At 35.1% G+C, this 22,892-nt stretch overlaps 3 protein-coding genes and 1 long non-coding RNA gene across 7 annotated transcripts; 1 reads left to right on the forward strand and 3 right to left on the reverse strand.

The window, feature by feature from the left end:
* Positions 1–94: 94 nt before the first annotated feature.
* On the reverse strand, positions 95–2,779 carry LOC105830669 (histone-lysine N-methyltransferase SMYD3). The gene is made up of 6 exons (XM_036287664.1): positions 2,504–2,779; positions 2,074–2,315; positions 1,685–1,989; positions 1,243–1,513; positions 947–1,127; positions 95–604 (listed from the first exon to the last, which is right to left on the reverse strand). The coding sequence occupies exons 1-6, from the start codon at positions 2,608–2,610 to the stop codon at positions 391–393; spliced, it is 1,320 nt and encodes a 439-aa protein (XP_036143557.1). The 5' UTR covers positions 2,611–2,779; the 3' UTR covers positions 95–390.
* A 2,035-nt stretch (positions 2,780–4,814) lies between these two features.
* On the reverse strand, positions 4,815–9,098 carry LOC105830681 (histone-lysine N-methyltransferase SMYD3). Of its 3 annotated transcripts, none has more exons than XM_036286994.1 (6): positions 8,961–9,098; positions 6,522–6,763; positions 6,129–6,433; positions 5,674–5,953; positions 5,374–5,536; positions 4,815–5,087 (listed from the first exon to the last, which is right to left on the reverse strand). In XM_036286994.1, the coding sequence occupies exons 2-6, from the start codon at positions 6,616–6,618 to the stop codon at positions 4,868–4,870; spliced, it is 1,065 nt and encodes a 354-aa protein (XP_036142887.1). In that variant the 5' UTR covers positions 6,619–6,763; positions 8,961–9,098; the 3' UTR covers positions 4,815–4,867. The 3 variants fall into 3 exon arrangements, with proteins under 3 accessions (XP_036142887.1, XP_012525624.1, XP_012525626.1); XM_012670170.3 differs by lacking the exon at positions 8,961–9,098 and adding an exon at positions 6,950–7,295; XM_012670172.3 differs by lacking the exon at positions 8,961–9,098 and adding an exon at positions 6,942–7,290.
* A 76-nt stretch (positions 9,099–9,174) lies between these two features.
* On the reverse strand, positions 9,175–12,117 carry LOC105828363 (surfeit locus protein 4 homolog). 2 transcript variants are annotated; one of them, XM_012666657.3, is made up of 3 exons: positions 11,959–12,117; positions 10,343–11,017; positions 9,175–9,989 (listed from the first exon to the last, which is right to left on the reverse strand). In XM_012666657.3, exons 1-3 carry the CDS (start codon positions 12,007–12,009, stop codon positions 9,903–9,905), a joined length of 813 nt encoding a protein of 270 aa, XP_012522111.1. In that variant the 5' UTR covers positions 12,010–12,117; the 3' UTR covers positions 9,175–9,902. The 2 variants fall into 2 exon arrangements, with proteins under 2 accessions (XP_012522111.1, XP_028048763.1); XM_028192962.2 differs by lacking the exon at positions 11,959–12,117 and adding an exon at positions 11,570–11,933.
* A 69-nt stretch (positions 12,118–12,186) lies between these two features.
* LOC118645599 lies at positions 12,187–13,177 on the forward strand. The gene is made up of 2 exons (XR_004963305.1): positions 12,187–12,696; positions 12,790–13,177. It is a non-coding gene; the product is annotated as an uncharacterized LOC118645599 (long non-coding RNA).
* The last annotated feature ends 9,715 nt before the right edge of the window (positions 13,178–22,892 follow it).

Raw genomic sequence — 22,892 nt, forward strand, 5'->3', positions numbered from 1 at the left:
ATCTAAGTAACAGCAGAAATATTTCTTTTCTGTTACTCTTTTTAAGTTTATATTCTGTGCAGAAACAGTACCAAAAAAAATAAAAAATATACTTATTTTATATAAAATACATTTTTAAGTACATTTTTCATGTACTATTTCATTCCGTCCCAAATGTAATCATACAGTATAATCACTCTCAGATTTCTTATGATATTCTGTCAATTTTTAAATCAAACCATAAGTACGACAATACAAATAAAAAAATAAAAGTTTTACCGAAGTCATATATTTAATTTTGCTGATTCCTGTCTTTAAAAAATTGTAGTAAATTAGTATATAAATATAAATTAAAATATCTGAAAATAAAAAATCTCGATTATAATTAGAAATTATAAAAATCCCAAATTTTTACTTGTTACAAATATTGATTATCTTAGCCATGTTAATCAAAAAGTTTAATCTTTTTGTGAAAGAGTGCTCGTCCCCATGTGTTATCCTTAATACCATATCTGCTTTATTCAATATTTGAAGCGCTTCTTTTGGTTTTCCCAAGAACATCTCTATCATTCCTATTACATAATACAGCGCTCCTGTTGTAGGATGTACTTCTCCATAGTACAATCTAAAAAAATAAAAAAATAAAAAATCCTTAACTAGAATTAATTAAATTTTATAAACTTTCATTTCTTAAAATGGTCAAAGCAAATTGCTATTAGACAATTATTTTACATTAATTATTCTTAACTAATTAGTCTTACATTAAAATAATAACTTATTACATTTTATATTTTTAATATATATATATATATATATATATGTATATATATATGTGTGTGTGTGTGTGTGTGTATTAAACAAATTAATTAAATATAAAAATTAAAATACTTATACTAATACATTGAAAAAAAATTATTTCACATAAATTATTTTTACATTTATATACATCAAAGACATCATTACTCACAAATATCCTGGCAAGAGTTCGTTGCCATACAATTTTGCATCTTTGTACCATTCCAGTTTTACAGTCGCAGCATAAATCAAATCCAGAGTCTGGAGATGTTGTATATTAAATTTATGCATTACACCCTTTTGCTTCATTAAACATATTTTACCTAATAATATCTTATTTTCATCGTCACAATCTAGTACCATTAATAAGAAAATATAAAACATTTTTATATTGTGTAAATAACTGGATTGTTATAAAAATTGATAAAAAAAATATGAGGTTTCTTAATGTGAATATTGAAAGGATACGATTCATCTCTTTCAAATGATTAGCAGTGAAGTCAGAAATTTTCTGAAATGTCTTTTTAAATTCTACAGATATCCTAGTACTACATTTCTCGCATTCGTTAGCTTCAATCAAACATGGTGAATCACACAATGAATTTGGACATGCAGCTGCTTCAGCTATTGGTTCCTTTTTTTTGCACCTTTCACAATCACACCAAAAATAGTATGAATTGTGTAATTTCTCATGTCTATCCTTATTAGATCTAAGTAAATCAATGTATGCTATTCTTATCTGTAATAAATAAAATAAATTCTGAAATGTAAGGTATTTCTCAAGCATATTAATCCATTTAATTATCTAAAGTTATATCAATAGAATAAATTATATTGAATTATTGATTGATAAAATATAAGATTTAATGTTTTTCCAACTCTTAGAATTTATATATTTATCAATACTTGCTTGTGACAAGTCTGAAGAGGGAAGATCCATTATTGTTCGGATGATGATGGTGGTCCCTTCAAAAATAAAGACTGCATTAGGTTTGCAGCTATGATCCAGTATAGATGCTCCCAAATAAATACCAATTCCAATGGGCTCTAGAGTATCATTCGTTATTGTGAAGCTGTTTGTGCATATCCTGCCATAAATACCCATCAACTCCTCAAAGTCAGGCACAAGTGTCTTATCAAGAAATTGGAATAACATTACATATAATGAGACGAAATGTAACTGTCGTTTCATGTCTGCCTTTATGTCAGAATAATCTATAGTCCAAAGATATAATTTTATTACATATTTGTAGCTGTTTTTTGTATGTCTTTCTTTTAAAAAGGGAGGAAAGTACTTACGAGACATTAGATCCTTGAATTTAACATTTTTTTTATTGTAATGACCTATTTCATCTGCTCCACCTTGATTAAGCTTGATAATTGTACGTGCCATAAGTCGAATCATATCAATATCTGGTAACACTTGCGATATATTCTTTAAATGTGCACATTCTGCCTTATGTATTGGCCATAATTTTTTCTGACAATTGCGGTCGCAATAATATACGTACTGACAACCAGAACACTTTAATAATTTTTCGCTGTAAAAATTACGTAGTACAGTAGTTGAGCAATTCATAGGTAATGTACTTCAAATGTATATAAATATTTGACAGTAATCTGATTTGTAATATTCAAAATCAATTCAACTCGAAATACATTTAATTTGAAATACAACAGAAAATTATTAAAGAGCAAATTTCTCGCAGTTTCGTTTGGTGGTCCATACCTCTTCAAACAATTATCACATCGCACAGTCCTGTGTTCCGATATGACAACATAGACAAACGGTTTGCCGGTAAAGATGGTTGTTCCTTTTTTCATTATGTTACTCATTTTGCAAGCATAACTGAGCGTAAGGCGCTACATTTACGAAAACACTCGATATATTCGCAATACGTGAAGATTTTAAAGCGTAATCTAATCTAGCTTTAAATCTAGCTTTTACTTCTTCCTTGCACTTCTCGTGCAGATTCGAACAATTGCTGAACGAATGAAACAACTGGAAACAACTGAACTGATGCCAGAGAAGGATTCTGTCAAAAGTAGGTAGGAGGGGATAAAAAAAAACTCGGCGTGATGTGGCGTGCATGTATAGTACATACGTAATTCTTCTATTTGTATCATTTATCTTTTAATGCTTCTCGTATTTTCTCCTGAACAAAATTTTTAGACTCTCTGACAAATCTAATCGACTTTGTTTTCATATTTTCGATTATGACTTATATCATATTATTGTTGTTTATATGCTTACATACATATCTTAATTATGTTGTTACTGATTGAGAACTATCACACATACACACACGCTTTCCGTAAATTTTTATTTTTTCTGTCAATGACTAGACACGCGTTCTTCAACCTGTTCGGAACAGACGTTACGGTCATTACTTTCCGTAAAACAATGGTATTCATTAGTTTTATATTCAAGATTATCTCAAAGACTGTCTTAAGATGCCATCAGCCAATCACAAAGCCATATTAGCCCTCTTAAGACATTACTTGAGACGATCTTAAAATAAGATTCGACTATATGAATATACCGGCCAATAAGGTTTTAATCACATACTCGATTTAATTACTGTTATGGTCGCCTAAACGCGTTGAAACGTTGAAACCGGTTGTCGTTTTTTTTTATCAGGGCAAAGATATTGCAAAATATTTTTTCGTAATTTCAAATTTCTCTTTGTTATATTTTTTGTTGCATTAAAAAAAATTAGTTTGACATATCTCACTATAATAATTTAAATTCAAATTATAAGGTTACACACAATTAACAAGATATATATATTTTTGTTGTTGTCCACAAGTTTATTTTAAAATATAAAAATAGAAATGCATATTAAATTTTTAATTAAAACTATTTCCAGAAATCTATGGATATTACAAACTAGAAGTATTTACAATTACATAATTTAATGTATTTTGCACAGAGAAATGTCAGTTACTAAAATAACGTCACTTCTCAGACTTCTGCTATTTCCAGGAACACAGACTCATAATGGTGTCATTTAATATCAAAATGATATCATTTGTCATTGTCATGGTGATACCATTATGATGATACCATTCATCAGAAAGAAAACCATGGCCGATATACAAGGCATTAAAGGTATCTTATATTTACTTATAAACAAAGTATAACTTAAAAAATTAAAAATTAAAAAATTAATTAATAATATAAATTTAAGAATTATATAATTTTTAATTTAATAATTAATTTTGAATAATTTAATTTTTAACTTTAATTAGTTATTTTAGAAAAACATTAACTTTTATTAACTTTTTCTTCAAATTAAAATTGTAAATATGCAAAACACCAAATGCAATTATTCAATTGGACCTGACTGGCGTTAATATTAACACACTTGAAAAGGAACGAAACATACGGTCGAAACGTAGTGCTCTATTAAATATATATGAGACCAGTCAGGTCAAATTGAATAATTGCATTTGGTATTTTTTATACTCACTGGCAAACAAAAGATTATATTGTTTTTAAATATGTAAATTAAAAAAAAAAGGAAAATATATATTCTCATATAGAAAATAATTTTGTTCTTCCAGGTTTTATTTTACTTAAATTTAATTAAAAATACTTATTTAATTTATTTAATATTCTATATATTACAAATATTTTATTTAACTTTAGATATCACTTTTTAATTTAATATTTATGTGTGTATGTAATAAATCTAAATCAATTTAATATGCCAACTTAATTTAGTTTTAAAAAGTTTATTAATTTATCCAATTTTGTTTATGTATAAGTAATATAAAGTTACTCTATAATGGTTATGACTGTGTTCTACCTGGGTTAATCTAATTTGACGAAAAAATCAAAAGCTGTGTTTATAGCACTGATAAGCATTATTTGTTCGTGTATAATATTTAATAATTGACAAGAATGAAATAATACTTAAGTACTATAAGTGTCAAAACGAAAACAGCCATAAACATGATATTACGAAATATATTTAATTTTTCCGACCTTTGTGCTCGGAAAACTATAATTGGTATATATTGTAAATAAAAAAATGTTTGGCTGTTTAAAAAATAGTTTATTACTAAAATTACAAAAAATCTATGATCGTTACACGTCGTGAGTATCACTCTCCATAGTGGCTTGATAAATCAAAGGTCTCAATTCCTCCCTTATTAAAGAGTGCTTATCACCGTGCGTTATCATTAACACTGTACTCGCTTGGTTTAGTACTTGGAGCGCTTCTTTTGGTTTTTCCAAGTGCAACTGTATTTTTCCTATCATAAGATACAACAATCCTGTCAAAGGATGTACTTCCCCGTAATACAATCTAAAAAATGAGCAATATCTTCAATTGAAGTTCTTCATTTTATAGCTTTCAATTTTTATAATCAGGAAGAATCGCTATTATTTGATATTATTCATTATTTTAATATATATAACTAACTACAGTCACATATATATTATAATGCCTTATTACAATAATAAATTATAATGAATAAAATAATTAAATATAAAAAATAAGACATTTATGTATATTAATATTAAAATTAAAAAATGATTTCATGACTTATCCTACTATCTATATAGTATAGATTAAATGAATGATCACTAACAAATATCCTGGCAAGAGTTCCTTGCCATAAATTTCTGCATCTTCCCAACATTTCAGGTCCATAGCCGCGATATGAGCCATTTCGAGAGTACGGACATGTTGTACATTAAATTTATGCATTATGCCCTTCTGCTTCTTCAAACATATCTTACAAGCATCCAGATCTATTGTCATTAATAAGAAAATATCAAGAAACATTTTATTATTATATAGAATAAATATGTATTGTTCCCAAATTTGATATATGTATTAAGAAAAAGAAGATATAACAGGTTTCTTAATTTGAATATTAAAAGGATACAAGCCATAGTTTTCATCTTTTCCAAATGATGAACGGTAAAATCAACCACTTCCTGAAATGTTTTCTTAAACTCTACAGATATTCTGGTATTACACTTCTCGCATTCGTCAACTTCAATCGAACACGGCGAATCGCACGATGAGTTTGGACACGCGGCCGCTTCAGCCATTGGTTCCTCTTTTTTACATCTTTCACAATCACACCAGAAGTAATATGTATTGTGCAGTTCTTCACGTCTGTCCTTATTAGAACTAAGTAAATCGACATATGATATTCTTATCTGTAAAAAATAAAATAATACAGGTTCTGAAATGTAAAGCATTTATTAAGCATATTAATTCGTTTTCGATTATCTACAGTTATATCAATAGAATATTACATTGAATTTTTAAGAATTATAGAATATAATATTTAAATGGTTTGTTCTTGGAATATACATATTTGTTAAAACTTGCCTGCGACCAGTCGAAACAGGGAAGATCCATCAATGTTCTGATGATGATGGTAGTCCCTTCAAAAATGGCAACTGCGTTGGGTTTGCAACTATGATCCATCACAGATGCTCCCAGATAAATACCAACTCCAATAGTATTCATATTAAGATCCAGTATGTTGAAGCTATTCGTGCATATCCTACCATAAATACCCATCAACTCAGCAATGTTAGGTATAAGTGCCTCATTGAGGAATTGGAATAAAACTCCACACAATGAAGTAAAGTGTTCCATTCGCTTTGCATCTGCTTTTACATCTGAGTAATCTATAGTTCAGAGACAGAAGTTTATTACATATTTATATCTGTTTTTTTTTAAATACCTTCTTTTTTAAAAAGGTAAGAAGATACTTACGAGACATTAGATCTTTGAATTTTCTAAAGTTCTTCTCAGTATAATAGCCTACTTCGTCAGCTCCACCCTGATTGAGTTTGAGAATTATTCGTGCCATGAGTCTGGCAGCATCTGGCAACACTTTTGGTGATACCTTTTTCAAATGTGCACATTCTGCCTTGTGTATCGACCATGATTCTTTCTGACAATTACGATCACAGTAATATACGTATTGACAACCTGAGCATTTTAACAATTTTCCACTGCAATAACAATAAATCACATAACAATTATGAACACGTAATAAATACATAGTGCGTCAAACACACTTATTCTTGACAGTAATTTGGTTTGTAATATTTGTAAAATTAATTCAACTCAAAATATTTAAAATAACGTAATAGAAAATTATTAGAAAACAAACATCGCAATTTCGCTTACTGTTCTACCTCTTCAAGCAATTGTCACATCGAGTAGTCCTGTCTTTCGAACTGAGAGTAAAAACGAATGGTCTGTCATTAATGATTGTTGTTCCTTTTTTTAATACATTGCCGCTCATTTTGCATAAACGTAAATTACAAGACACTCGATCTTTCTATTCGAAACATTTGAAGATTCTAAAGCGTAATCCAATCTAACCTACTTTGCTCGAGCATCAAGCTAAGTAACTTCAGATACCGGCATTGTTTATAACCTTAAATTTTTGACATGTCTTGCTATTTTCCGTCAATATTTTAATCATGGTGCGATATATCACAAACTTAAATTGTATTAGGATATAGTTTTTGAGTTTTTATTTAAATAAAAATAGAAATGTGTATTTATTTTGCATATTAATTTTTTTTAGCAATTTATGATCTTTTTAATTTAATATTGCATTTTTTTGTTATAATTTATATATAAAATAATTTAAATAATACTTTTATATTGAATATGTGTTGTCTTTTCAGTTGAAATGTTCATTATTTAAAAATTTAATTCAAATGATTTAAAATGTTAAAAGAATTAAAAATTAAGAATATTGTTATGAGTAGTAATCATAATTAAAAAATCAATACATTTTTTTAATTTAAAAAATATGGGACACATTTATAACAAAATTTGTTATAATTTGCTTCTCTTTCTCGTTTCAATGCAAGTTTTACTTATGTAGTTTTTAAATATATTATACATTAATATATATGTATAATTAAAAATACTAAAGATCATTTAAAAAAATTTTGTTTAGTTTTATTCAAAATAAAATTTTTACACATTGTGAAAATAAAAGAAGATTGACAAGCACATTCTATGTACATGGTTAAAAAGCGAGTCTACATTTTTTTAATTATTTATAATTCATAAAAAATTTTAGTTCGACAAAAATACTGTTTACTCAATTTTGAATTCACATTCAATGAACCTTTGCAACGTTAGAGAGAAATTTGTAAACAGATTAATATAAAATATGTGTATGTATATATGCATGTAAAATTCAGATTTAAAGAACTTTCCAGAAAAAATGATCCATATATAATCATACATAAATACATATAATTATATATATTTATATATGAATTTATTAATATTATACATATATACTTTTTATATGTATTTTTGTATAACTAATATTATGCGTCATATATAATTATGTATAAAATATGCCTATTTCCTTTTTTTTGTATAATCTATCTACATATAGAAAGTAACGAGAAAAATAATTTTTGCATTATTTTTTTTACAAAAAGTAAAATTATGATCCCATATAATCTTTTATACATATAATACAATTTATATTTATTATTATATATATAATTAATGTGTGTGTGTGTGTGTGTGTGCGCGCGCGCGCGAGAGTGAACAGTTTTTTATTCCTTCAATCTTTCAATATGAAAATTACGTTTCTCATTATTTTTCAATTCTTATTTTTCCCGTATACGTAAATAAAAATTATACAAAAGAAAATATGAGCATATTATATATATAATTATATGAGTAATTCTTTATGTTGTCATTCAACATTATATATAATTTTTTGTATAAAAATTACAGAAGTTATATTCGCAATATATAAAGGAATAATCGGCCTTAACATCGTCGGTAACACTTGTTCAATAAATCGTGAGACATGCTAATGTTGATTAAAATAAAATTGTACGCATGTAGAAAATGTTTGGTAATTTTGTTACAAATCGATCCCCAATAAAATTGTAACGTCATAAAGATAATAAAAGTTCAACAATCACTGACAATATAACAAAATAAGATTTAATAAGACTGAAGAAACAACAGGACAAAACAATTCTATCAAAATTATATACTATATATGTGTGTATATATATATATATATATACATATACATACATATACATATATATCTGATAAAACATTTTTACCTTTGTAAGCAATGGTCGCATCTTTCGTTGCGCACCACCGATCTTACAACATAGGCAAATGGTTTCCCATACAAAATAGTGGTACCTTTGTTCACAGGTATTCGCTTATATCCTCGATTCTTGATTCTCATTTTTTCAGACCTCAAAGTTTTAGCCCTCGCCAGCTAATCGCGCACAGTGAAGACGTTGAGAAGATGTTGCACTTTCCCTACTGGCTTTATAGGATTGCGTCTTCCTTCCTTCTCTTTCTTCTCTCTCTTTCTCGTTTTGCTGATGTAAAGAGAGGCTCGAACGCACGCTATTTTAAGACCGGTTTATTTTCGCATGACATATTATTAGAGCTAACTATAATAACCCTTAACCTGCTAATTTCTCATTAACAGCCCGCTTTTTTCTTATTATATTTCACAGTTAAGACAAATTTGGAACACTTATTTACAGTCAATTAAGTTAAAAAAATGTTACAGTGAAATTAGTACGGAATTCGTTAACCCGGAAATTCGTAAATCTTAGATACTGAAGAGTGGAAGCATATATCCGATATTAAAATATATTTAAAACCATCGGTTTGGCTCGCGATTAAAATTAGGTAAATTAAAAATATATGGAAAAATTACATTATCCACATCAGACGCAGCGCCGTATGTACAATGCCATTAACCGTTTTATACATATCTCCCTGTGTGTTTATGCATGTGTGTACTTTTTTTTCCATGCTAACTTTATATTCTAAAATATGTATTCTATCTAAAATATGGATAGTGTTTTATTGATCATTTCGAAGTCTTTCAAGCGTTATGTCGCCATGTTAAAATATAAAATTCGATTAAGTGACCAGTTAGTCAACATAAATGATTGTTTTGGACCAATGATATTTATGGGTTTTGTATCGCATGACATACGATTCGTCCAAGGTTTCTTTGAGCGCATACAGGGACAAAAATGAGAGGCATGATAACTCGCTTTAACTTTCTGGACAACAATCCAATAACGCATACATCCTCCTTATTTGTAAGTGGAATTATTTCTACCATTCTTTTTTATGCTCATCCATCGATACACCGCCTGGACCTAGAGAGACTATCATCAGAAGGCCACCGATGACTGATAGTGTCTACAATGAAATTCAAATGTATGAAAAGTGGTGAATGTCAATGTTTACATAGAAGATAAGATAATATAATTACATCAAATCAAGATTGTATTAAACCAAGAAAATTTACATTTCAAAATTAAAAAATCCATAGATTCAAAATAATTAAAATTAATCCTTTATAATTTCTGAAATTAATAATTTTCTTGTCATATAAAAATAATTTTTTAATGTAAATGGACTAGTCTTTTTTTATTTTAGATTATAAAATTTTGCCAAAACAAAAAATTAAAAATTATTAATATAATTAAAATTCCCAATATTTCTTTAGTCATAAATAAATAAATGCGATTAGTAAAATCAGAAAAATTTACCTGGAAGAAGTCATATTTGAGGAAATCCCTGAGCGGCTTGTAGTCGGGAATGCTCCACCATGCATTGTGATAGAAGTTCAGCGCGGTCAATAGAGCAACGAGTAGTAACGCGCTTAGCTTAGTCTTATAGCCAATTGTCACTAACACCATTAGAATGCTGCCAACGATATCTTGCAGAATCTGCAGGAAGGATATTTCGAAGCGGATCAGCGTGATAAACATGAACGCCAAAAGTATTCGACCTGCTAATTGCAGCAAATTCTTGGGCTTGTTGTCGCCGAGACTGGGAACACCAGCGAACAGCGATCTGCCCTCAACCCGGGATTCAGCCAGTACTAATAGGAGCGCCCCTATTAGTGCCAAGTTCCTGAATAAGAACTGCATATCCCAAAGAATGCTATAGGCGATAGTCTGTAGGATTACAATGAAGAATAGGATTCCGCAGGCTATGCTGACTCGCCATCTGCTGATCACCATGACACATCCACCGAGTTGTCCGACAAGATTTATGAGGACAAACATGGTGGCCAGGAATTTTCCGCAGCCCCAGGAAGCATCCATGTACTCTCGTTGTTCATTCCATTGGAACCACATTCGTAAGCCATCCTCTAGGAATGTAGCGATGAGACATAATCGTGCCAACGTTGGAAGTATGTGCTTGCCATTGCGGATTACCTATTGTAATAAATAAATATTTCAATATATGCTTTTAATCAGATCTACTTAGATTAGGGGACAGTTAAGTAAATCACAAATGATTTACAAGATTTTGGTAGAACATCTAGTGCCTTAAAAGTTACATTTTTGCAAACTGCAAATTTAGAAATTTTACTGCATGTTTCTTCTCTAAAATTTTTATCTTATTGTTTAATATTAATTTTCTTTTTTTATACAAGTTTTTAAAACTAATATCAGAAAATAATATGTGGCATTATTATGCACAAGTGTGAAAAGTAGGTCTGTGAAAGTGCAGGCAATAAGATCCATATGTCTACTGCAGTCTCATTATACATGAATATCACTCGGATAAAATGTAATATTTTCATATACTCGTTTATAATATTTTCATAAATGAAAACGATTAAAGCGTGCTTAGTTGTCTCTTTATATCGAGCAAATTACAAAACAGATGATAAGAGCGATATGTCAGCGAAAAACCAGAGTCATCATTCTACACATATGCAGTCGTGAAAATGAGATTGGGTCCAGCTGAATATCTGCCTGTACCAGATGAGAGTGTGTCTACAGGGCGATCGCCGTGAGAGAGACGCGACAACTCGTCGCAGCCGAGATCATCGACGACTCGCGTACCCTTTGCCCCCGAAGGATATCAGAACTCACAACCTGTGGAATTCATAACCTCGGCGTAAACCGCCTCAGCTTCAATTGCGGCCGCGCGAACGCTATGAGCAAAGCGAGACGCGGGCGAAAAAAAAAACATGGAAAAATACGCAAGTTGGTGACGTTGACAGGACCAGATTCGCCGCGTGATTCGCTCTTCCGCAGGATCTGATTCCACTCCGTTTTTCCTCGCGCGTACGGCGGGGGATTTTCCTCGGGATCGCGCGAGCCGTTCAACGATCGAGAACGCGAGGGGCGCGACCCGCAAAATTTACCTGGTCGGCGATCTCCTCCGCCTTCGAGAGCACCTCCTGCGAGATCACCATCGTGGTGCACCGTCTTTCAAAAACCAAATTAATCTACCCATATACACACCGACGTACACACGTGTGCGCACGCAAGTGGCACGACACGGCGCGGAGCGGCGCGCGGCTCGGCTTCGGCTCGGCTCGCGGCGGTCATGAGGGCCAATGAGGGCCAATGAGGGCGCGCGAAGCGGCGACGAATGGTGGCGCGCGGGCCGGCGGGCGCCCAATCCCCTCGCCTTCCCCCCTTTCGAGAATGTTGATGTGGAGATCGGCTGCGCGCGCACCGTTTCCGGCGTACGTGGTCGTTGCGCGAGAGTCGGCGTCGTTCACCGGCGCGAATTCGAGAATTTTCCCAGGACGCGCGACGTGCAATCGGTAGGCCTATTCTGTAACTCTTAACGGACAGTTCAGTATCGTTATACTGTCGCTCAGCCCTTTCGATATTTCGAGAATCGCAATATCGCGTACTCACGTAGACTTGGGCGAAATCAGTTGCGAAATACGTTGCGGATTGTAAGGTCGTGTTCGAACGCGCGAACTCCGTGTTTTCCGCGATTATTACTGTCGTTCCAGAAACGAGACTTAATTTGCTCACACGGGCTCGTCGCGAATATCTTGTCATGTGTCGAACGTTCGTATCGTCACGTACGACACTGAATCCGTGCGAACGCTTAGCAGCGCGAGAACTTTAGGATCTCGTCAAAGGTATCATCTCGATAATATATGTTGCTGAGACCGAAGCGAAATCCGATCTTTCATCTCTAATCGTCTAATACGTATTTCTCATTTTATGTGCAGAGGATACAATGTTGAAAATGCAACGGAAGACAAGCGGGAAATTGATGGTAGGCAGAAGGATACCGGGGAAAATGCATATTAGGAGAGGAGTCTCGTCGAGAAAATCGCTGATCAGGGTCTTCGGCCATTTTTGCTTTTCGTCGATAAGGACGACATGTCTCTCCTGTCGGTAAGTCGGCTACTCATTTTCTAATTACCATCAGTACGGCGGTCCGCGTATGTGTAATCGCCGTTGCACTAGATGGCAGCACTAGATATTTGTAAGCGCGATATTCACATACTGCCGCGGAGCAAAATACATATACATGTATTAAAATTAGGACGATACGAAGAGTTTTGCAATTGTGAAGTGGCAAACGATTTTATATAAAATCTTTGTAAACAGAAAGAAAAGAAGTAAATATATAATTGCGAGTAAAGAGTATTAATTATTAGATCTGCACTACAAGTTTGATATATAAAATATAATAGGACTTTTTTAACTGCTTATTACTGCATTAATAAGATAATAATATATATAACAATTATTTTTTATTTAATAAATCCCGAAAAGGCGTTAATTTGTCAGAAATTTAACGCACAAATATTTTATTATATTTATTCTTCCATCCATAAATATTTTTTCTATTGAGAAACTATTGTATTGTGAATGTTTAAATAATAATACATTAGATAGATAACATATACGATAAACTATATATTTTCTGGACATAAATGTGTGCTCGCTCTTCCGTTACAACGTACATAGACTTCTGACGCTCAATCCTCCATCTGTCTGTCTGCATTTCAATCTATTCACCAACAGAAACAATATGTAAAATAATTATGCAAAAATTGACGGATTAACAATTATCTCGTCAATTCTCATGTCAAGATGATTAAATACCAAAATCAGGCTTTAATTCTTGTTCGCTCATCAAAAAAATTGTTTTTTTATCTTCATTTGAAATTTGCTTCGGAGATCAAGGGTTAAACGTTTCGCTTGTGCTAAACTCGCTTTTCTTCAATGTTCCGTAAGTTTTTCACCGCGAATCGCGTCTCACGCTCGACGAAATTTTCGCGTTCCTCGAATGCACGAAACCTCCTCCGGCAACCGCGACCGTCGTCGTTTTGTCCTGCGTGCGGCAGGGCTCGAGTTTTCGCTCGAGATGCCGCTTCGCGATACCCGCTATCTGCGATACCGCGAATACGAATGCGAATACCACGTGTGTACGGCGCGTATATCAAGTTGTAATAGATACGAGTAGGTTTACTATCGCCGGCCACACCGCCACCGTAGCTGCCGGTAGGCGCCGAGACTCCAGTTACTTGACTCCCTCTATCCTATTTGGGACCAGACTGGAAAGAGAGCTGACGAGCATCTGCCCGTTGATCTCGCTCGCATCTACGCTTTAGTAAGTGGCACACACACTGGTAGTTTTCTAGTAACGCGGAAACTTTGCTCAACTTCCGCGTACCTACCTACGGTTCTGTAACTTACAAAGCAGGTTCGTCGGATAAGTTTTACAACTTCTCAATGGAAACTTTAATCGAAGAAGGAAAAATCTCTCCGTTCCCTTCCGCAACAGAGAGCGAGCAAATCTTTCGTCTTGTGCAAAAATTTTCACAAAAATTTTTGCAAGTAAGTATAGAGGGAAACGTCCTGCATACTTATTCAATTTCCGTAAGAGCCAGTGCGCACGGAATAAATACTTAAAATTTTAATTTGAGAGATGTCTCTATGTAGAATATTTTGAATTGGATTAATTTTGGTTCAGGATATCACAGAGATTTATTATAATTATTACTTTATTTAATGAAAAAAATTGTTCGCTTATTATCTTACATAGTCAAGATAAAATTTATTTCGTTATTTAACAAATGAGAAATACTTTGAAGAGACTAACTAAGCCTTGTCTGTCTTATAGCAACGTAACATTTGTAAAAGCGACTCTAGATTCAGAGATCCGCTGTTTTTACATTTTTGTCAATTTTCTTTTAAAGGATAAAAATTTAGCAACTGACTTATAATATCAATTATAACATTTGCATCTTAATTATCTTATCTTATCTTATCACATCTTTATTATAATTATTTTATTTACATTCTGAGAAGAAATACAAAAACTCGATTCATAAAATGATGTAAATCGCGGTTTCCGCGGAACGAAGACTTCTCCCGTCCGTCTCATTTCCGCTTTCTTAGAAAGCCGCTGCGGGGTTGCAGGAGCATCCCTTCGTCGACCTCGTGGCGGCGGGCGCATCGCGACGGTACGGTCGAGGCTTACGTAAGCCGAGGACCGTGGAGCGTGGCCGCGTTTGTTCCCCGAAGCGTCGTCGCAGCGGGGAATCGAGCGGCGAGAACATCAGCGGTTCTGTGTGCGCGCGAGCGAGGCTGTCTGGCGCCGTGCTGTCGCATCCCATACAGAGGATGAGGATTGCTTTCGCACAGGGACACAGACGGGGTCCTCACTCGTGGGTGTCCTCTCGCGCGGCGAGAGAGATGAACGAGGGGTGGGGAAAAAAATCGGAAACTGCAGCAGCTATCTCGAAATACCGGGATACCCTCAGTAACGCACGCGTGCGTCACGCCGACGCGCTATTATTCGGAATCGGTGTCTCCGATCGCGCGACTCCGTCGAATTGTAATTAGACAAATGTTCGATGATTCACGACCGTCGGAGGAGCGTTTTAGGACAGGTGAAAAGAAAAGGTCTTTCGTTTAATTGTCATGTGATTCGAGGAACGGAAAGGAATGGAATTATTGTGTAAAAAAGAGTAAGTTAGAGGAAATATAAGTTGTATATGGAGTCAAAGTTTTAAGTTTAATATGTCATTATGAAATTTTAATAATTACGTAGAAATAATGATGGCTATTGACGCAGTTTTCAACTTCTATGTGATCTCGAGTATTTAATTTTAAATTATAAGTGATAAAGGGTATTTGAATATTTAAATCACAGTATTTGCATCGTGATAGCGTGTCCCAATCAGCGAAATAAATTAAAAACATACAAACGATAACGTCCGTTTGTGATGTCAAATTACAATCTACATGAATCTTTATTTAAACATCAAATTTTTCGAATAAATGGTTAATTGTGGAAAATGACGTTTCTCCAGACTTATTTTTAATATTAAAGATTTTTGAAACTGGGAAAAACTGATCTAAATACTTATTTAGGACGGGGAAATCTCTCGTGAATTAGATTAAATTTAATCTAATTGATCGCAAGGAGAGAAATTAAGTAAAATCTCGTAAATCAGAATTCATCAATCTCTCACACGGGAAGTGGCCACTTCAAAAAGGCCACCGCTGAATCACCAGCTCTTGACTCTTATTATTATTCTTTCACGAAGACCGATCACAGATGCCTCGCTATCGTCGCGATCGATGCTTACGCGGAAAAAGGGTATCGGTTTCTCGGACGTGTTTTCTTTTTCATCGGGGCGAGTCGATTCGGAGACGGAGTGCGGGTCGATGGCGCGCATAATTGAACATCCCGGACTGGTTTGGGCACCGTCCTCGTCGCCGTTCCGTCGTTCCGTCAGGTACGATCTGGCTCTCTACGCGCCCGGGCATAGCGATCGTTCCGCAGCATTCTCATGGGCTCCTCCTCGCCGTATCGTTGCGGCCGGTGTTGCATTAATTAAGCGCAGATGCCGATGCCTTGTCACCCGCCATTTGCCATTCGTATTCGCGTTTGTATTCGTCCGGCCGCAACGGTCGGAACCTAATATACGACGGCTTGTAGAGGGTGTCTCGGATATCGCATCCCATACCACCGTGATGGATTTTCCCCGGGTAATCCGAGGTACATAAAGTATGAAAACGTAATCCATTACTGCGCGGCTTTCAACGTTAAGTATTTTAAGTGACTTAAGTGTGCATCTAAGTGCTCATTGAAATATATTAAATGTATAACGAGAAAGTTTCCTTATAGCAAATTGAGGTATTTTTAATCTTTTTTTTGGTTTGTAATTTGGAATTAAATGTTTTAAGAGCGATTTAAACTTTTAAAATTGTTACTTAAAAAATTTTTTTAATATAGAGAATACACAGTTTTTTCGAAATGCTCTCTCTCATCAATTTTTTGTACTTTATTCTTTTAATTGTTACTCTTCTTTTTGTCTCGTTTGTACTGGATATAATTGTATTCTTACAAATGTTTGTTACACAAGACAAGTATATAAAATTTTTCTATCTAATAAAAAATATATATATTATATAAATTGATTTATGTGAAAAACATTCTCCAAATTAATATTTCTTAGATTACTAATATTTTAAAGATTTACTTAAAAAAAAAATTATATCTCAAGATATATTTATTATATTTATTTTTTGAATTTATAGGCAATTCAAAATTTTTACGTGCCAAATCTTAACATTTTTTTGCAAATAAAATGACGGTTATCTTTCTCGTACAATTTCTCATGGGCTTTAGTTAAACGGAAGTTTAAACTCTGAGAAGTGCCGTTTAATTGCCGCTTGATGCTGAAAATAAAGAAGGCGCGAAAAAGATGACGTCCAATTAAACTTTCGCTAAAGAGAAATCGACGCCAAATTGATTAAGCAGTTCGCAGCTGAGAGAAAGCGCGATAATTTGCGAAAATTCCTAGACGTTTTGTAAACTTGAAATTTTTTTCGAGAAAAAAGCTTGTAAAAATATTAAATATATTATATTTTTTATTATTAATTATTCGTTTTAATTAATATATAATACACATAATAATATTTATATTTTGATTTTAATTAATTAATTAATGCATTTTTAATAAGGATCAGAAACATTTCACTTATAATTAAAATAAAATATTCATCGGAACAGTGCACTTTAAAATGAGTTTAATATGTTTAGTTTCTGTGTCAGCTCACACGCGATACTTTAAAAAATTCGATACAACAGTATCGATTCTGCAAGCTTTCAATATTAATTACCTTGATAACTCACACGAACTACAAAATATGTGATCCGATCGTGTTTATATTGCCCAAGGATTCCTAATAGCTAGAAATTACCGTAACCTCGGGACACCCTGTATGTTATCACGATTCAATTTCCTGCATTTCGTAGTCGCGCTCGCCTAATTCGGCCGTCCGTCCACCCCTACGTCCGTCCGTGCGTGAGTGCATGCGTGCAATCTTATGCGTGCGAGCGAGCGGTCCTCTGCGTTTGATTCTTATGCGTGTGCGATGCGTGCGTTTGTGTACGGCGAATCGATCAGTATAGCCGGGCTTTCGCATAGCATTCGCGTTGCGAAACTGGTTATGTACTTAACGTGGGATAACCGTCGGAGACAGGTGTCCCGAACTCCTCTCTTGACGCCGACCATCGCGAGATGGTCGGGTCCGATCGTCGATGGCAGCCTGTGGGAAGAAGACGCGGAAGGCCGCGTCGAGACACGTAACACGCACGCAGACCGCAGACCGCCGCATTTTCTTTGCCCGCAACCTGAAAGATAGCCCGCGTTCTTGAATGTCACGATCGCCGCCGATAAAGAGATCAATCAGTCCCTCGCCTGAGAAAATTGTTGAACGAGTCGAATGGAGTTATCAATGAGGGGGCATGGATTAATTGATAACAGGTTTCATATATCATTCTTCTCATTTATGGTGGCAAGTTTATTTTATTTAGCGATTGAACGAGGGATAATAAAAGTTATCTATTATTATTCCCCGCGTTGAAATCATCCGCATGTAATTAATAATTTTCTTTTCGCGAAAAATAAGTGGTATGACGTTTTTCATTTTAACAATCCTTAATTCTAAAGGATAAAAAGACAGTGTCACGCGGCAAAAATATTTATACCTTAAGTCTTTCTCATCTTCACCTAAATACGCATCAGGAATTCACATTAATCACTTGCGTCATTATTATACTTCTTCTCCGCTCTTTTATCGTATTATCTTCTTCTAATTTCTTCGATATCTTTGTCGTTACGTCGGATCATTAATTGTTGTTAGATTACGTTGACGAGAGATCTGTTTTCTGGAGGACGCAAAACAAGTGAGTTTGTCGTAACGAGGGGGGGGAGAGATAAAAGAGAGAGGAGAATTTGGACCATAGTTCGCGTAGATGCTTGAATACGTATGCGTGTACGTGGGTGTAATAGGTGCACGTGTGGTCGATACCGCGGCTGGTTGTGCGAGTCGTCTGGTCAGCTGGCGCCAGGACTATGACAGCTTCCTACCAGTGCGCACTTCGCCTCATTAATCTTGCTTTATGGCCGCTGTTGCACCTAAGTCCCTCGCTCTCTCGGTCCATCCTTGGCGCTCCTCCTTGCGATTTCTCCCGGCACGATGGACGCTTTACGCTGGTCAATCTACCGTCTAAAACGGCATTAAGTCGAATTCCTAAGTTGAATCGTGAAAGAGATTCTATCCGAAGGTAAAAGACACAATATACGAACCTCGAGAAAAAATTTAAAACGCTATTCAGCAAAAAAAAAAACGAAAAAAATATTCGACGTCTTGTGCAGTCTTGTGAATTTTATTTTAAAAAATGTATGATAAAATACACATTATATATTAAGCATGATATAAAAAGTTAACAAAGAATAATGAAAAAAATTCTCTAAAATTTAAAATTAAATAGATATTTTTTAGAATTTACGAAATTTTTTTGAAATTAGATTGAAAATTTTGGGAATGTTATTTGAAGATCATTGTAAATAAATACCAATTATTAATTGTGTTATCAAAAACTCATCTTTGTTAGCATTCGTATTCTCTAAAATAATTCCATACGTTTAAAAAGTGTTTGTTTAAGCAGCGAATACTGTTGCGACAAAATATGATCAAAATGTGCCACTGCGAGATTCGCTAATGCGCGCGTAAACAAATACTCAATGTGTTCCGTTTCAACATGGAATATAGCAACCTTTGTAACAAAACGCTCATTGAAATTGATCTAGTCGATATACTGTGACCGTATCGAACGAACAAAAAAGTGGAGGCCTTTTAATCGAATCGTGACCGGAATGCAGACGATATTTTCTGGTGTATCGTCTAATTCTTTTGCAACAAAATTATTATTTTTTCCTAATTACATAAATTATTTAATGCAAAGCATAACAAATATCAAAAATATATTAATATTAACAGTTTAATACATACTTATATTTCTATAATTAAAGATTAGAATCAAGTTAAAACTAAATGTATAATTAATATATTATAACGAGAGAGGCAGAGAAAAAGAAGAGAGAGAGAGAGAGAGAGAAGAAAAAAGAGAGGAATGGACATTTATAATATCAAGGCAAGCACGATCATCCAGGATGTGTTTCCTCTTCTTCTTTTATAACAGGAGTGGCAATTATTGTTGGCTATTACGTCCTCTCATCATTTTACGATTTTCAATATTAAGTGTCTTAGTCATTTCATGTCAAATCAAGTAAAACGTATGAACGATAAGAGTATCGATAGAGGAACGATGGAACGTTTGTGACATAAAATCGAGTATCTGACTAATCTGACCGTATAGAACGAGCGCCCTTTTTCGGAGTCAGGTACGCACTGAGCCAATTACTATACTCGCGCTATGTGTGTAACCGTCGAAAATTAAGTAATGCTTATGAAGGCGGATAAATGCACCTGCGCCTGCCTCTTAGCAGGTGCGTACCCACGGTTCGTTTCGGCTTTTCGGGCCCTCACGAAAAATAAGAGGCGTGGGGCCGGATCGCGTGTCCTTGCGCTGCAAACGCATAATCATCCTCGCGGTGCGTGCACGTATGTATAGCTTGTGGTTCTCATTGTTGCTACGCTTCCGTAAAACAGCGTCCTGCGATCTTTATCTTTTGCAGCGACGATAGTAATTGCACAGTAGACGCGAAGCCACACCACTTGATTTTCTATTTCTAACTATTGGCAAATTTAGAATCTTTTCACCATTTTTATCGACGTGCAGATTATAAAGATTTATGATAAGAAGGAGTTATATCTGAACACTCCGCTCAGAAAACACAAATAATCTTAGCTGCTCTCAAAATTTTACTTAAAACGATCGTGTTTCATGCGGCAGAAGATAATATACTTTCGTCATTTTTAATATATTACTCTTTTCATTTCTTTTTTTTTTTTAAGAATATACGCTTTCTTAAACAGGATATTTAAACTGCTCGAATGTACCAATTTTCCTTTATTATCTTATTCGTCCGCGAACTCAAAGTGTCTAAGATGCACGAGGGTGCAGACATGCTTGAGAGATGTTCGCGAAAGAGACGAGGAACGTTTGTAGCGTGAGAGAGGACTAAAAGAGAAGAGAGAAGAGCTCGTATAGCGATGTTGTATTTCGAGCACCTGCTCACTCGCCCGGTCGGCATTCTTTCGCTTCATCCGCAGGCAACGAAACTGCCATCCGCAAATCGCGCATAGAGATGCTCTAATTGCAAATGGAAGCCAAGTGGAAGTCATAAATAGTGTCTCCCGCGACTCCGGTGGCGTCGAAATCGATTAACGCTTAAATCGATTTCCTTTCTGTCTTGCACTATAGACGAGGCTATTAGTACGATCTACAAGGAGCATGTTTCACGTATCCTTTCCATTTCTTTATTTTCACCTGTAATGGGACCACATCCCTGTAATTGATCGAGATTGTCGCTGCAACTTGCCACTCTTTTAAATGCGCGAGGCTCTCGCGTCGTTCAAAAAACGTTCTCGCTCGTGCATGTTCTCTTAATGCACTTTTTCCTTCCTCCAGAAGAAATTTGCTATTCGACGTCCATAACCGTCGATTCGATGCGCATGTTTTCACCTCGACGAATAAATTAGACCTCCTAAGTTTGGAGAAGATCTAATTTGCTCACGGGTGTAATAATATCACATACACATATAACAAACGTGCGAGCTCAACTAAAAAATCGAATAGCATTTTATTTTGGTCCATCTTGCTGCACAGTGGTACTGTGAAATATCGATGTTTATAGTTCTTTAATTCATTAATTGTCAGATTAAGATTGATTCGCTTGATGCTCAAATGATATAGAATAGATACAGAGTATGGATAGAATCTGCGAATTCTGTGTACATTTCGAAATTCTACAAATACGTGAATTCATCCTCGCGCGCATATAATACGATCGTTCAAATATTTGCATATCCGGTTGCTTCTTGTTCTGCGTGCGTATCTCGTTGCGAGCGGATCTTTCTTATGATCTGCTCCTGCCCTTGCCGTTCCCTGCAGCCTCCGCGTCAGCCTCCCCTAACGCCCGTGTTACACGTGCAACTCGTGGCGATCCCGACGGAGCTTGCACACGTGTGCTACCCAATGTACGTATGTGATGCTGCGGTGCCCGTGGTTAAAACCGCGCGGTCGTTTTCGAGGCAGGTAGCCGTCGGAGTGGCCGGGCGCGAGAACGTCATCGCCACCTGCCGCATCTCCGGATAATGGTGGAAGGAGGCGCGGGTCGCGAGAGGCGGCGGCAGCCGAGGAGAATCATTATTTTCTTAAGCAATTTGCCCTTATGCTAAACAGCTGCCAAACCGGATACACCCCCCGAACGCGTTCCGGCGCCGATCCGGCGTCGCTAATAATCCCCCGATCGCGTCCAATCACAAAAGGATAATTAAATAAAGTCGGAGAATTATCGATATATAACGCAAAAGTTGCGCGCGTGGTGATTAAATTCTTTCGTGATTTGACAACTCGAATTTCTTCCCCGCGAAATAATTAGGAAATTCGTGTTGTCTTTACGAAACGTTAGAGCGCATCGATCTTAATAATTTTTTTTTTAATTCCACAAAAAGAAGCGTCGAAACTAAATCGAAACGATACACCAAAAGTATTTGAGATTTAGTCAGAAGCAGCTTAACAGAATGCTATTATTGTCGCAAGTAGAGCGGTGCAAAACTATCGCGGTTTAGCGACTATTTCACACGTAACGAACGCGCGCTCATCGTGTGCCAGCGTATCGCGCGCAGCGGTGGGTCCAACACAATTGGATTGTTGGCCAATATCGTTATCTTTTGTAGGCCAGATGTGCGCGCGCTCTCGCTCGGGGAGCATCCCCGCTCGCGCCGACGACGATGCGCGTTCAGCGTCGTTACACCTGAATACATTTTACGTCCACTATACGTTGTGTATATGTTTTCACGAACCGCTTTTACCTCGTCGCTGCGATAA

The sequence above is a fragment of the Monomorium pharaonis genome, chromosome 5 (assembly GCF_013373865.1).
Source record: "Monomorium pharaonis isolate MP-MQ-018 chromosome 5, ASM1337386v2, whole genome shotgun sequence".
NCBI lineage: Eukaryota > Metazoa > Arthropoda > Insecta > Hymenoptera > Formicidae > Monomorium > Monomorium pharaonis.